Genomic DNA, 16,867 nt, shown 5'->3' with positions numbered 1-16,867 from the left:
TGAGATAATTAGAAAAGGCTGATACAATTTCAAATGTGTTTTAAATGAAGTCTGTTACTAAGGGCAATACATACAATGCTGTACATTTCTATAGTTGACCAATGCACCTTGAATTATTTTTGTTGATTCTTTTTTTTTTTTTTTTTTTTAATTCTTTAACAATAAGGATCATGTTTGTTCCGCTTCCATGTGCATTGTATTTGGCACACAAATTGTGTTGTCCAGTAAACTGGGACTATAATTTGGGAGGATTGTACAATTTAAAGAACATATCCTAATTGTACAATCCTCCCAAATTATAGTCTTAGTTCACTGGACCAGTAACTATTGTAATGGTGAAAATTCTGTTAACATGATTCTCTATATATTTTTCTGATTTATTTGTTTTATGCTTTCTCTCACAATGCTGAAAGGGAGTTCATCTCATTTCCACATGTAGAATCTGATTCTAACTAAGTGAGAATCACAAAGTCTGGAACATAATGTGAACACTGTTTGTCTGAACAGATAGGGGCTACAAGGTCGCCCTAAAACTATCTCTCCTGATACATTTAGTTTTCCCATGCCAGTTGAGATGCAACTGGGGGGTGAAAGTCGTACAGGGGGAAGGAGGCGAAATGGCTCCAAGATGTCTCTTGTGTTTTTTGATTGTCTTCATGTGTATCAGATTGTCTGTGAGAAATGTAGAGTCATAATAAGCCAAGTGCGTGTGTGCTGTCACTCTGAAGATGTATTTAAGTTCAGTGTTTCTGTTCACTCATTTGATGAGACCTTTCACACTAGTGCTGCGTGCCTTTTGTGAACCGTATGCTTCCTTGTAAACTTGCAAGTTTATAATAAAATACAAAAACCTAACTTGGTTTAGTCTACGACTGTTCTTTTATTTTTGTTTCACAATTCTATTTTCTTTCCATAACATCTACACCTGCTGCAAAGAAACCACCAGGCTACTGTACATTCATGTAACAGGGAGAGGACACCCCAATGGTTTTTGACCTTATATTTTGCTGGGGGGGGAATAACTGATGAATATACTCTGTTCCATTCATGTTTACAGTGTGCATGTAATGTATCTTTATAGTTTCTAGATTTTAGAGTCCAATTTCTTTAGTGTCTTTATTTTCTATGTCCATATATACAAGGGAGCAAGGCATATATGTAGTGAAGGAAACTCTAGGAAAATAAAAAATAAGAAAACGCGTGGCAGATAATTATCTTTTATCGTTTTCTTGAGTTTAATAGCGGACAGACTGAAAGTCTAAAAATATACATTTATGAACTACTGCTCTTAACTGAAACCATTCAATGAGTCACTGTCATTTGCAAAAACGAACAGTTGTACACTTTGCATTAAAAGCGAGCAGTGGAAGTTAATATAATAAAAAAAATATAATAAATTTATATTTTAGCCCATGAGAGAGGAACAGAGTGAAAGAGATATTTACGCATCATACTACGTACCAGGCGCGGAGCTGTGGACGGGCCTGGGCCCGCCCACATTGACAGATGGCCCGCCCAATCAGAAATTCACAACGAAAAAATACTACTCTGTTAAACATGGATATTAGTACTGTATGTGGTGTATTTTATCTATAACATGTTAAAAACAGTAAAATTATAAGTAAGCCTGATAACTATTTAAAAAGTTGAGTGTGTTGGTGTTTTGTAGGTCAATGTAACATCAATGTAGCACTATTAAATCAGGCACGAACAATGTTAACGTTGGCTAGAAGTGTCATGGTATCTTGATTTTGCTTTAATATGGCTAAACAAGTTGCACTCACTCATTTTTGCTGAGGCTCAGCACACAGAAAGTTGACATAGTACTGGGAGTGAATGTCTGCAGCTGGGTGTGTGTGTGTGTGTGTGTGTGTGTGTGTGTGTGTGTGTGTATATAAACTCTCACTGTGTGCGAGTGAAGGCTGTGTTTCTCCCCGCAGGTCAGAAGCTCCGGCAGCTTTCTGTCGGTTTAAACCAGTCCAGAAGAAGACGCACAAACGGAGGCGAATTTATGTTTTCCTAGGAGGGCAAAGCCATGTCCCGCCCTACCCTGCCTCTGATTGGCTTACTCTGGTATTCTCACCCGAACTTAACCAATCTCCTTCCTCGTGCCTAAACCTAACCAATCCAACAAACGAAGGCAGCGGGTACCAGCCAATCAGAGGTGTATAAGGGCGGGACATTCCTTTGCCATCCTAGAAACGCAAATTCGCCAATATCTGAGCACTTTATGGTTCTCTTCTGCTCAAATGTGTCCAATGTTCAACATAAAGAAACACATTTCTACAGGGACAAGAAAACAATACATGAGACAAAATAATGTTTTGGTTAAGGTCAAAACTATGACCTAGTATGTTGAAAATAGTAGATAGTTTGTTGATATGTTGGCTTATTTAGCCTAGTCAAAAATATGAGATAGTTAATCATAATTGGAAGTTGAACGAGCAGTATCTTGAACAACGAAAATGATAATCCATCTATAATGAATTCCCTTTTTCTCCTTTAAGCCCTGCGAAAAATGTTTCATCAGGCAACTCAAGACTGCTGCTCTAGTATAATTTCCTGGATTCGGGAACTATGTGGATGATTCGGGACAACTGCTTAGATTCAGGCCCACCTCGAATTAATCCAGGCCCACCCATCTGTCACATTCTGCATCCGCCACTGCTACATACATTGTAGAAAATTGATCTTAATGGTAAATTTCCTGAGTAACATTATCTTCTGCTTACTTTTAAGGCAAATAGTACAACTGTTAATTTGTGCAAATGATTAGTAGCCTAATCCTTGAATGGAATGATTATGACGGTTTCAATTCAGAGCAGTGGTCAGTTAATGTATATATTTAGGCTGCTTACGCATTCAGTCGGTCCGTGATCGTCTGCGCTTTCTCTCGCTGTTTCATTACAGCGGCCGTGTTTCTTTTCTTTTTATACAAATGTGTTTCACGTCATCATACTTCCACAAGAAGCTGCTGCTCACTCTGTATAAAGTATGTACAATGCATATTCTCCATTTTGGCATCAGTAAATCTGTGATCGACCTCGCGGTCTTTTGAGGAAAGCCGTGGACGCGCATCTATCTGAATTACTTCAGCCTGGCTCGACCTAGTCGCACCTCCTCAGCCTGGCTTGGCCTTCGTGAAACGCACCAAGCCAGGATGCCCAGATTAGACTAGGTCAAGCCTCGCTTTATCAGTTATCCTGGATTTATATATTCTGCTTTTGTGAAACAGGCCCCTGGAACCAAATTATGATGACCCACAGAAATTAATAAAAATAAATTCTAAAAAAACAAAAAAAAACAAAGGTTTCTAAAAAACAACCAAATAGTGTTCTTTGAAATGTAAATAAATAAGGTTAAATTAACTAACGTGACCAGTTTATTTCTCGTTCTCTAAGTTAAACACGAGGGAATGACAGAAATGGGCGTAAGCCCATTTGAAGAGTTAACATTACAACGACAACAGGAAATCTCACCTGAAAAACAACGATTAAAATGCCCAAAACCGCGAGCCCAGCGGTCCCCATTTGTCTGTAAATCCTCTTTCGATATTCTTCGCAATAAAAGTAAACAAAAAAAACTGAATTGTGAAGTGAATTATAAATATATTCCTTTGCGAGTATTGGCCGTGGCTTCTTTGTCTTGTCTCCAGAAAGTAGCTTCAGTAAGTGACTGAGTTCAGCTGAACGAGTTGCTGTAGGTACTTTCAGCGTATGACGTCAGTTTACAGGTGCGCGGGTTCCGGGTTCCATGTATGGTCATACAGGCTGAACACACCTAAAGAGACAGATACCAGCAGACTATTCCTAAATAGGTATCACATATACAACAGAGCGACAGGATTCTTATTTACAAGCAATGAGCTGTATCTGAGATAAGAGAGCAGCATTCTACAACTGTCCGTCTCATTTCCTCATTCTGACTAATTCAAAAAAAGTGAGACAAGGCAGATTTCAGAACGCCATGCACCACATATTTCAGGCAAGATTTGATGTGTTTAATATTGATGCTGTATTTACATAGTACACAGTTCAGGCCCACTGATAGGCAGGACACTCTAAAGAAGGGTGACACACAAAAACTAGCCTGCCAGAGAAATACTGAGTTGGTATAGTGGCTAATACTAATTGCTGGATGTGTCTATTCAGCTTTCTTTCATACCTCTATCTTCAGTGTTTCATTTAAGTATGCAACATACATCATTAACAAAATCATTAGCTAATAGGCTGTAGTACAGTGATTCCTATAAACCATTTTCTTAATGTGCTCATAGAAGTCATTCTCAATATGGATAAGCATCAATAATTCATCTCTAAGAAAGGAGCACTTTCTTCATCCATACATTCTTTTCTTCCCCTGACTCCCTGGGCCAGGACTACTGGACCCCCCCCCCCCCCAGCTTTTATGTGTTTTTATGTGGGTGGGAAACTAGTAAGCTAGTTTCCCACCCACATACACACACATACACACACACACACACACACACACACAACATCATTAGCTGATTCACAATAAGGCTGAATTTGATTTACTCTTATTAAAGTAGCCTAAAGCCCAATGCAGACCAAAGATTCAAGACGAGTTGAAACTTGCAACTTCTTGCAACGAGCCGGTTTGCAGCGTTCTAAAACCTGCCAGCTCACACCAATGCGACGAGACGACTCTTTGTACTTCTGTTCTAACTTCCGACTTCCAGGCTTTTTGTAGCTAAATATATCATTTGTTTCGTCTAAATATGAATGCGGATAACGTTAGTGATATTGAGATGCTTGCTACAGTTGCATTTCTAGTGATGAAACGGCGAAAACACGTTTTATTTCTCTGACTCGCTGCTTTGTTCTAGCGCCGCTGGGCGCTCCCCATAGACAGTATGGGCGCTCCCTCTCTCCAGTCTCGCTTGATCACATAACGTTACCATCCTTTCGACTTCTATTTTTCATTTTATTATGGCGTAAAGTACAGTTTAGTTTGCTCTAAAGGCAGACCCGGCTCCAGACACAAATTCACGGACGGGCATGCCATTATTTTTGGGGGGGCACAAATTAAATAAATCTCATTATGTAACATTATGTTAATTGTCTTGCAAATGAGCACTGAATGAATGCATACAGGTCTACACGTTTAACAGATTTTATTTGGTATTGAAACAGCATAACAGCAGAGTGACTTAATTTTCACTGCGCAGTATGTACACTGAACATACAATTATTGCGCACAACCACCATAGGTCTATACAGCGTATACAAATAGGATTAAGTGCGTTATCCTAAATCATGGACAACATGGCATAACAGCAGAGTGACTTAATTTTAACTGTGCAGTATGTACTCTGAACATACAATTATTGCGCACAACCACCATAGGTCTATACAGCATATACAAATAGGGTTAATTGCGTTAGCAACATGGACAACATGGACAACATGGAGATACAAATAAAAACAGGGAGAATAATGTAGGCCTTGGCAATCATTAAGCATCTTAATCACAAGTATTAACGTTACATTTTTATTACATTTTGGGTGTTTTTTAGGCTGTTTGTTTTACTGTCTCTCAGCCTCTAACATGGGCTACAGGGAGCCAGCATAAAATACAAGTTCACCGTTAGTAGAGCGGCAGGCGACGCTTTGCTGCAGAGTGAAATCTTCTCAAAAGGCTGTCCTTCCACTCCTCCCTGAATTTCTTTGTTAAGTCCTTTTCAAATGCCAACTTAATTAAATTGGCCTTTCTTCGATGAAGCATGCTGAGACGATGATCTGTAAGAATGTTCTTTAGTGTGGAAAAAGAGTTCTCACAGAGTGCAGTGCTTGCACCAAAAGTCAAAGCGTGTTTCAGCACTGTCATCACGCTCGGCATTGCTTCGAGAGGTTTGTGGAAGTGTTATAGAACTTTTTTCATTGTCCATTTACCCCCGTCAGGTGGGGACGAGACCTTCATTTGCTCACTTAGGAACCGGTGAGCCACTGTATATTCCGACTCCACAATGGCTGTATTAGAAAGGTCCAGTAAAGGTTTCACTTTGGACACATCCAAAAAAGTAGAATCCTCCGGGTCGAGAGATTTGAGCGCATCCATTAGCACACAGTTGCACTCCCCAAAACGCTCCTTCATTTCCCCACAAACTGCATCAATACAACTGAAATACAGCCTGCGCAGCTCAGTTTCGTTGTTGGGATCTTCATGTGTAATTCTTTCCTCAACTACATACATAGCAAAGGATGTGTTTGGTGTGCACTGTCTCTTTGGTGCGGGCTCCTCTGTTGCATCCTTGCAGCACTGGAAGAGTGCCATGAATTCTGTCTCAAAGCGCAGATTTTCAACACATGTACATGCTGAATTTACAAGTTGCAAACCTGTAAACAGATCCATGTCCTCTGCCTGTAGCATTGTGTTAGGGGGGGCGAGATATGACAAGATTTTGTGCGCCATCTCAGCGATGAATCTGAAACTTGGTTCAGACATGGCCTGCAGTAAACCTGTTGCTTCAACTCGCACGTCTTTGGGATAGGCTGTGGCGCTGTTGACTTTGCGCAAAAGGGTGGCAAGGTCATCAAATGATCTTAAAATAACAGAGACCGTGCCAAGATGACCAGTCCAGCGTTGATCTAAGAGTCGCTTCAGGGTCTGTCCCTTATAGAGAAGGGAGAACTGACGGTTTTCTGCAGAACTTGTAGAGCATGTTGCACATTGTGAAAAAATCCAAAAAGGCTTGTTCAGTTGCCAAAGCATGAATGACCACCAAATTAAGTTGATGATTGAAACAGTGGACATATGGTACGTCTCTGTGCAGTTTCTGTTGCAGAAGTTTCTGCACTCCTCCGTGTTTGCCCGACATCAGGGAGGCGCCGTCATACACCTGACTGATGATTTTTTGCGGACTCAGTCCTGCTTTTGTTAATTCCTCAATAATTGTGTCAGTCAATGTAGCTGCATCTCCCTTGTCAGTCATGGAAATGGTCAGAAGACGCTCAGTTGGCTCGTACAGGTCATTGACAAAACGCACAATTATGGAAATATTTTCTGTTCCTGTAGAGTCTCTAGTTCCATCCACTTTTATAGTGTAAAATGACTTGCCAACCTCTTTCACAACCTGCTCTGTGACCATAGTACTCATAATGTCTATGATGTTGTTCTGAATATCATGGCTAGTGTATCTAGTGTTGTGTGGAATAGACTGTGCTATTCTGGCCAAGGCAGGATCTTTCCTTAAAGTGTATTCAAACAAGGACAAAAATAGGCCACAGCCATCTCCAGACATACTATCAAAACCATCATTGTCCCCTCTAAAAGGTAGCTGGTTTACTGTAAGGAACTCAATGGCATCAATGATGGCTGACAGGTAGTATCTATTACGTTGCAATTGTTCTGTATTTACCAACGTAGCAATTTCTGTACCCGTCTGAACACGTCTCTCCTTATCTCTCCACATAGCTTCACAGAGCTGGTGTTCTTTTGATGATGCATCTTTGTTGAGTCCTTTCCCAGTCTCGACTGCATGCTTCCAATCGCAAAATCCACTTAGCGTAAAGGTCGAGTCTACAGCAGAGGAGGGTGCTCGGAACTTTCTGCATGGGTAGCAAAATGTAGCGTCTGCCCGGATGGAGTATTCCAGCCAGCTTCTGCTACCATACCAGGCACTGTTGAAAGAACAAGCGTGCAGGAAAAGTTTTCAGGACAATTTGATTTGGTTACTCAACGCCGAGATCCCCTGGTTCTGCCGCCTGTGATGAAGACCCTTGCTTTGGGTTACAGTGTCGGCTAGCATATAACCCAATGCTAGCTTCGGCAGTGACAACTTCAGAACTAACGTTACTCCCTGTACTTTCGCCGTCTTTGTCACTTTCTTCCACCAACCTTGGAGCTTGTTGATTAACATTAAGGAAACGCCGTATATCCATAGCCTAAATTATCTCTTTAGTTTACATTAAGCTACCTATTCTCTCATACAAATTCCCGATAGCTTCCTGACATGCAGGCTGCATGTCAATTTCCGTTTTAACCGCATCAGTTTTGACAAACCAATCAAATCCATTTACAATTATTTTAATAAAATTAAGAACACCCTTTTATTTTTATTCATGATTTATGTATATTCAACACGATATATGTTTATTTATTATGGTAGCCTATCGATAAAAAATGTTCTGTCTAAAGGTGTTAGCTTTAACTATCTGTTATGGATTAATAAGACTTTTAGCTAAGGCAGCTCTAATATGAATTTAGGCTTAGGGTACATAGGTAATGATGATATTACTGTATGAAATTACTTTAACGTTACTTTCCTTTCAAAAGCATCGCTCATATCCCAGCAACAGAACGAACGAGAGAAAGGTATGACGTAACATTCCCTTTATATTTCTGTTAATGATTTGTCAGACTGGCTACGGTGGCGAGCATATACATAAACATATAAATGTATAATTATAAAATCTATGGTGACGAGGCTAATAATGGCCATGTTAGCTCATGCTGTCTTTAATAGCCTTTTAACACTGAGTACATCAGCAAGGATATATGGCATTACTTTGCCGTTTGTCACTGACAGTAGCCTACCACTTCCACCTGTTGTTAAAAGGTGTGCCGGTGGAACACAAGCGGCATGCCACTCCTCTGACGACCGGCACAGGTCGGTATAGTGATAGGGGATCGATTTATGGCGCTGTAACACAGTGGCATGCCATTAGCGACACCGGCAAATGCCGCTGTATTGAGCGGCATGTGCCGCAAGGGGAGAGGGGGTCTGAGCAATGCTAACGGTAGCTAGATAACACAGCCATTAACTATTTTATATTTAATGTTAACAGAAGACTTTGCTTAACATAAGTCTAGTATTGATTCCTGCAACTTAACGTTAGCTGTGTAACTTTACTTAGTTTATTTAAGTGATGACTGTTAATATATGATGTTATGATCATGATATGACGTTAACGTTAGCTAGCTAGCTAACTTTACCTTGTAGCAGGATTTTTTTGCTAAGGGGCTAGTAAGTCCTTGCTAATGTTTATTAACTTAACTCAACTAAACCAGTTTGCAAACAATTTAACAGCTGCAACCATTTAGCTAACTGCTTAAAATATAAGTAACGTTAACTTAAATTATTGATGATCAATAAGCAAGTAAAAGCACTAACGTTAAATCTTAAATCAGTAGCTAATGTTATAAGACAATCTCAGGAGCAGGCAATGTTAACATTAGATCCTCTTGCTTTTTTTTTTACTTTCTGACTTGGGGCTGATCAATAAATACATAACATACAATATGGTTTAAAAAGAAATATAGGACCATCGTAATTTTAATGTAACTGTTACTGTGTTCTGAAATGTTAAAAATAGTTTGTGTCTTTGTACATTAACGATATTTGTTATTATTTTATTTAGCCCCAGGGTGTTTTACGGTCTGGAGTGACGCAGAGATTGTAAAGAGGCTAAAGCCATGTCGTGCCAAAAAGCGATCGCCATGCGCGGGAGCACGCGCAGCACAGTTTCTTTACGTCTACAACTGCATTTCTATGGATCAAACAGTCTGAGTCAACCTAGTTTTAACAGTCTATGCGTGCAACCACCAGGGTTCGAGTTACGTGGCCCATAAGGAGGGGTCTGAGCTCCCATGAAAGCAGTAAAATCATGCATCTGTGGGGGTCGTTAATCTACTACATTGCTAACCACCATTATTTTTTTAATCACAAATAATGCATTTTTCAATGTATTTAGTATTATTTACTTAAACGAGGTTAAAAAGGCCAGCACCACTTGGACTCTTCCACCCCTTTTCTGAAAGTGGTACGTTCCGCCCCCCTCTGTGGTATGTTCCGTCTATCCGGCGGCCAGCGCAGAGCGCAGTTCACAAGAGTGTTTTGAGCGTTCAGTAGGCTAGTAGTGGTGTGCGATACTGCAAAATTTGGTATGGATCCAATACCAAGATACAGATACTTTTCAATAATTAAGGTGGATTCATCATCAGATTGCTAAATCTGAATGAATTTTCATGACCTTTACATGTCTTTGTGATTTTTCCTTTGGATTATTAATAAGTTAAAACCCAGGACAGAATTTTCATATGCTTGTATAAATCTTATATATGGGTTATATAACTATATACATCTTTATTGTTAATTGCTGCCTAGCTGTTACCTATTCTATTTAGTGGGATAATTTAGTATGGTTACCACCAGGTCTTTTGGTTCTACCTTGTAGCAGTGCTGTGCAGTGCTGTATTTTTAGTGCTTTAATGAGTAGTTTAATAGTTTTTTTACATTGTATCTAATTTCTCACTTTTCAGAACCACACACACACACACACATGAATGCAATATGTACAAGACAAAGGCATGCCTGTACACCCTGTCAAGACTTTTCTACAATAAATAGTTACATAACTGGAAATATGAGTGCGCTCGCACACTCATCAGTAGGTGAAGGTACTTCAAACCCTATTTTACAGTAAACATCTGTCTGAACACAATGAATAATTTTAACAAAGTAATAAAAGATGGAAGGAGAACTATGAAATTTGACTTAACAGATCTGAGATTTTCAGTTGCAACATTCAATTGTAAAAGTTATTTTATGTGCCCCTTCCATCATAGGCATTGTAATATACTGAAGCCCTCTTACAGCTTTAGAGTAGATAAACATGAAAGAATGGGGAGTTCTTGAAAAGCAATTAAATGATGTTATCTTTTGCTCTTGCTTTCCATCAGTCATCCATCCTTCCCACAGAAAGACAGAGGGATGTGTGGGCAGAAAGAAAGACTGGTCAGTTTACAGTGGTCACCACTTAAAAGGGTCAATGTGGGATAGAGAGGGAGAAAAGAAAAGAGGAGGAATGGAATGAGGTGGCAGTGAAGAAAGGGGGCAGTAGTTGGAGGAAGGAAGCGAGCAGTGTCAGATTACATTTTTTAGTTTGTTGGGTCTGAAGAGTAAGGCATTAATTTCCTTATGTGTGACTATGGGTGTAATCACGCCTTCAATGTCTATGGGTGGAATGTAATTATTTGTCGTTTTTGGCTCATTTAGATTCACATGGCACACTTTACACCAAGTGGACAATAATTTAGCCTTTTGGAAACCACCATGTCAACATCAAGTGTTCATCAGGGTAAGATTGAACCGTGCATAAGCACTTTGGAATCATCACATTATTGCTTAGTTTGTGCTGGCTCTCCAGGAAAAAGACCGTCCCCTATCAGAGAGTAGAGTTCCACAGCCAACACAGCTCAGCACCCTCCCGCAACAGAGAAGTGATGTTTCACATTCCAGGTGTCCCTTTCCATTGCCAAGGTCCCATGACAAAATCTGCTCCAACTCTGCTCTTTGCGCTTGCAGGTGGTGTCCTAGCTGAAGGAGTTTTTTTTACTCTTCTTGACTTTATCTTTTTGACTCAAAAGTAGGGGTGGACCGGATTGTAAAATACGTCCAAATACCAATAATCGAGAGTTCAAATCACCTTTTTAATAGACACCTTTATTTTGAGATTTTAGGTATTGTTAAAGGATAAATTAAAATGTAAATTAGTAATTCATTATGAATTACACGTATTCTCCTTAATTGAATTGAATGCCTTTATTGTCATTGTACTTTACAATACAGCGAAATTAGGAGCGCTACTCCAGGATATATAAAACAGAATAAAAACAGTAAAAGAGTAATGATCAAATAAGTGCAAGTATCGAAGTGCAGGAGGTGACAGTGAGTGAATGGGTTTGTCTAACTACATTTGTTTAGGGAAACAAGTAATTATGTAATTACCTATCACCACTGTGTGACTTTGTTGATACCATTTCTTACCTGTCATTAGTATTTTTGTCATAATTCGTCTGCCAGTGGTTCTAATGTCAGCCCTTTTCAGACATGCACGTCACATAAATGTGATGGCAATTTTACATGTTGGTCTCATGTATGAATAAGTACTTAATAAAATCAGTTTTACATACCAGGGAACAAACCCTTTTAAGTACTAATGCAACTCTTTCTGTAGCGGTCCTGTTATGCCTGAATAAAACTATAACGAACATTTATGTAACATACACCAATGTCTGAATAACAAAAAGCCATTACTTTAATAAATTGATGAAGCCAGCAATGTTAGAAATTCCAGGTTTGAGAAGGCCTTGACATATGCATATGCATTTCCTCCACTACTCAGCCTGAAACACTGTCTTAATCTTTACTTTTATTTTTACTCACTATCATACTGGAATGTATAACAAGCTTCCAAACTCCAGATGAACTTGAATCTGGTTAATTGGCAGATAAAGCAAATAGTTGGTAGTAGGAGAGATAGTGTCTGAGAAGTAGCAAGCAAGCAAATGTTATTACGTTATTTAAGTATAAAGCAGTTTTAGAGCACAACTTACACAGTGGCCGTTCTTTACAGGAAGAACCCAACCAAATACCTGAAAAACTAATGACATTTCCATCAGCCACACCTGTACTTTGTGTTTAGGGACCGTTCGGTATTTATGGAATGGGCCACCGGAGGAAAATAGGGGAGGGTCATGTCTTTTTATATTTTGCTGAGGGGATGGTCATCCAACATTTTTTTTCATGAAAAGAGCAAAATTTCGAAATGGCTTGTTTGGTGCATATTTATCCATGTAGCTCTCAGTCTCGGCCCCCTAGCAGACGGTTCTGACCGCATACGCGGAGTTTGCTGGGGGGACAGGAGGAGCACTGTCCCCTGGTGGCTGAAATGGGTAACTGCATTGTAAAAAAAATTAGTGGAATAATTACACATGCCATGACCAGATATTAAATAAATATCTTATATAACACAAAACAACTAAATGGTGATATAATACATCTGATTTCATATACTGCTTTAGAAAAAAAAATATTAACTGGCTGACGATGGGAGCAGCAGGACGCAAAAAAACGAAAGTTACTGTTGCACTAGTCTGGACATCTTGCCGTGCCAACCTCGCAATAAAGGTTTCCTAAATGCCATGTATATAAATGTGATGTCAGCTTACTAATTGATTGCGGGTTTTGTGTAGATTTTGACTTTTATATGTTTATTCCACTTTGTTTAAACGGCGAAGTGGTGAGGCCTCGTATGCAGTGATGCCGGATAACGCGTTACTTGTAACGCGTTACTCTAATCTGACCACTTTTTTCAGTAACGAGTAATCTAACGCGTTACTATTTCCAAACCAGTAATCAGATTAAAGTTACTTATCCAAGTCACTGTGCGTTACTATTTTTGTGATTTTCCTTAGTAAAAATATATATTGTTTTTACTTTCTTCTTGCATCTCGGGGAGTGAAGTCACATATGCGACGACAAGTCACGTTTTCAGCATGTGGACAGGTCACGTGTACCACGCAGCGACACAAACGTAAGCAACAATGGAGGGAGGAGAGAGATGCGCGTTTTCTAGCTGGAAATACAGCTAGAAAACGCTTGTGTCAGCTAAAGATGGCAATATTAAGGTTCGTTGTACACTCTGTGCTGGTGGCGACAAAGTGCTATATAGCTACAAAAATACTACGTCAAATTTGAAGAAACATTTGGAGTTGCAGCACTGCAGTCAAACTTACAGAGCAAGTCCCACCAGGTGGTGCGAAGCAGAGAGCAGAAGGTCCACCACCACCCAAACAACAAAAGCTGGACTTCGGTGCAAAACCAGTAAGTGGGGGAGAGTTGAAGAAGTTGGTCGGGCAGTATGTTGTAGAGGAAATGCTGCCCTTAAACACGGTTGACTCGCCGTGCGATAATAAACAAGATCCCTACTACTGGCAATGCCGAGCTGCCTCACAGTAAACCGGTTGTCATTTTTATGTTGAGGCTGTGGGGGTGTTGTCAGCAGCTGCTGAATGTAACTAATAAAGTAACTTGTAATCTAACTTAGTTACTTTTAAAATCAAGTAATCTGTAAAGTAACTAAATTACTTTTAAAATCAAGTAATCTGTAAAGTAACTAAGTTACTTTTTCAAAGTAACTGTGGCAACACTGCTCGTATGTGACGCTCATATCAGCCTTGCTGGATACACCCAAGGGGGTAAGCCTCTCCTCGGACCGCGAACCTCCTATGGCGCCATTTTAATGCTACAAAGCGATCACCCCCCGTTAGCATTCCATTGACTGCCATTCATTTTGGCGCCACTTTGACAGCGAATAACTTTACATCTGAAGCGTTTAAAGACTCTATTTGTCCATTGTTTATTTCTAAAGAAACACGACAATGTATAAAAGGCTCCATTACCTTGTACTTCACGTTATGGCTCCGTAGCAGACGTTTTTATAAAAATAGGCTAACGATTGTGTCATAACCACGCGACTTACTGTCGCATAGTAGAGGAATTACCGTATAGTACAGGAGAAGCGCGCAGGCAGTTTCGTCTCACATTAGCTGTTTAAGTGCAATTACTAATGTTAACTAGCATTTTAGTTAGCAATAATTAGCCTGTGCCTATGTTATCTCCTTACATATACCTACGCTCTCCGTCTCTGCTAGATTGGGAATGATTGGAAAAGTGCTTCTAAGGGCCTTCACTGGTCTCCGTCCAGAGCAACGGGATCTGTTGGTCCACTCTTATACACAGTCTATGGATACACCGTATCATTTACCTTTTTGTAGATCTACTGATCGCTGTGGATTACTTTTTTTTGTGTCATTGGATTACGGCAAAATGCGGATCTTTTTTCTCAACGTGTCTTAACGTTTTATGGTGTGACTGCGCTTGGTTTCTGCGTTTGGATAGGTATCTCAACAGACTGTAGGTCCAACACTGATTGTTCACCGTTACATTTTAGTTGAATTTAAGCGTCTGTCTATTGCGTTCCAAAACAGCTGTGCCGCGATTGGATTTCATAAGGGCGAATTGTTAAATTGTTACAATGTAACTTAAAAACTTTAAAAATAAACATATGTGCTTTGGAATATAATGTTCAGCTTCGGCAGCTTTACCTATGTGCTAAAATATACAATGACGAAGCCTAGTGACAAGTCCATAGCAACCAGTGTTGAATTGGTTATATCCCAGCGTCCTTTGCTGAATGGTCTCAATGTTTTATTGTTTTATTTCATATGAATACTAGTTTACTAGAGGAGTAACTTAGTATCTGAAGTAATGCAGTAATGCATGAAGTGTGCATTTAGTTTCCATGCTTATTGTGTTTCGAACCGGACCATGGTTCAGTTTGGTCCGGACCGAGACCACCTCTTTTGGTCGGACCAAAATTTGGTCTTTTGATCCGGACCGTGGTCCGGGGGAGGTTTCACACCTCTAATTTTGGTTTGGATCAAACTGAAAAGTCCGAAAGTCCGGACCAAATGAGTTATGTGTGAAAACGCCCTAAGTGAGTAAATCTACTGAAATGGCCACCACACCATAACAGAGGAGTGGGATGTGTAAGATGAGAATGCAAAGGTTAACTCCTGTATGTCAAGGCTGTAAAAATCAAATGGTATCTGTACTTCTTTGCTAGAGGCCACAAAACTCCTCCGGTGGCCCCTTAATTAAATAACGAACAGTCCCTTAGTGCTAATAACCAAATGTTAACAAGCTTATACTCCAAACTATGGCAGCAAACATAGTTAACATTATACCTACTAATCATCAGCATGTTAGCAATGTCACTGTCTCCATATTGCCATGCTAGCATTAGCATTTAGCTCAAAGCACTGCTGTGCAAAAGTATGCCAGCATGACTGTAGACTCTTGTCTTGTCGTAAAACAACTGGTCATGATCAATGAGTAACTGACTGATATCACATTAGGAAAGAACAGCGGAATGTTTGCTTTCCTTTTACTGTTTATCTTCTATCCCAGAATGTATGTGTGGTGTAGCCGACCCTTACATGCTGACACAGCTCTGTAAAAATAGGTCTGGCAAAGGGAGACTAACACTATGGGAATAAACATTATAGCCTACTGAATTTACCAAGACAACAGGTAAACAGGGGGGATGTTTGCAGTCAGCATCACCAGCAACATTAAACAGGCCAGTCACAATTACAAACCTGTTTTTAATAAATGCCTGGCTCTTTTTACAGTTGAGGCAAATACAAACTCAGCCACTATTTGAGAATTACAGTAATACAGTTTGACACATTGTATATTACCAGTAGCGTACCGTGGGCTTTCAGTCAGGGCCTTCCGTAACGACCTCCAACCTTGTCGTATTGTCACGATCAAGCATGTGAGGGCATAAAGCTGTGACATGCTGACTGCAAGCCCCGTGCTCATCAGAAATGTCAGTAGGTCACTTGGACTCTTTCCCTGAAAGTTTGTCATGCTGTATATCACTTTGAGCTCTGCTCTGAGTCTGCCCAGGTCAAAGTGTGTGCCGTAGCTCTCATCCAGGCTCCTCAGCTCAGTTTCGGGAAATGTCTGCTTGAACTTGGTAAACAGCTGTGCGTCCAGCAATGCAACAAACAGTAGTCGCTTGTGATCCTCAAATCGATTCCTGATTTGCGTGATGATGCTGTCGATTAGCGCTGTGTGTAGCTGTCTGTAGTGCGCGTGCGGGTCTGTTCGGCCTCTAGCTGCGCTCGGCTGTCCCGCGGCCTCCCCGGTCCTCTCATAGATGGCATCAAATTTACCTTCAAGACTCTGGCAAAAATCCCCAATTCTGGCCAGACTGAACTGCACGTCTAAGCTCTTATTTTGCAGGATTCCGAAGAGCACATCAGCAAAGTCAAAAATGCCGATGAAAGCAAAGAGAAAAAAACAGAACTCAAAGCTTTTCAACTGTGACAAGTGTCCTGATGCACAATGTACCGTTTCATGGTCAAAATCCTCCGCGTGATCGAGGATGTGCTGGAAAAGCTCGACCAGCTCAGCTCTTTTGTCGTGGACCGTGCCCACCAACCTGGAGTTGAAGTTCCATCTCACCTGAGAGACCCGCGGCAGCTGCCTCTC

General features: G+C 40.3%; 1 protein-coding gene across 1 annotated transcript in view; it reads right to left on the bottom strand.

Annotated features, from left to right (window-relative positions):
* Positions 1 to 3,767, bottom strand: part of LOC116047883 (B-cadherin-like) — a 68,342-nt gene extending 64,575 nt beyond the window's left edge. Inside the window, exon 1 of the mRNA XM_031296908.2 lies at positions 3,480 to 3,767. Within this exon, the coding sequence (XP_031152768.1) occupies positions 3,480 to 3,530 (51 nt within the window). The 5' untranslated portion in view covers positions 3,531 to 3,767. The remainder of the gene's footprint in view (positions 1 to 3,479) is intronic.
* Positions 3,768 to 16,867: the final 13,100 nt, after the last annotated feature.

Source organism: Sander lucioperca, chromosome 15, assembly GCF_008315115.2.
Source record: "Sander lucioperca isolate FBNREF2018 chromosome 15, SLUC_FBN_1.2, whole genome shotgun sequence".
NCBI classification, from domain to species: Eukaryota; Metazoa; Chordata; class Actinopteri; order Perciformes; family Percidae; genus Sander; species Sander lucioperca.
The sequence above is the reverse complement of the archived record's forward strand: the minus strand, read 5'-3'. Positions and strand labels throughout refer to the sequence as shown.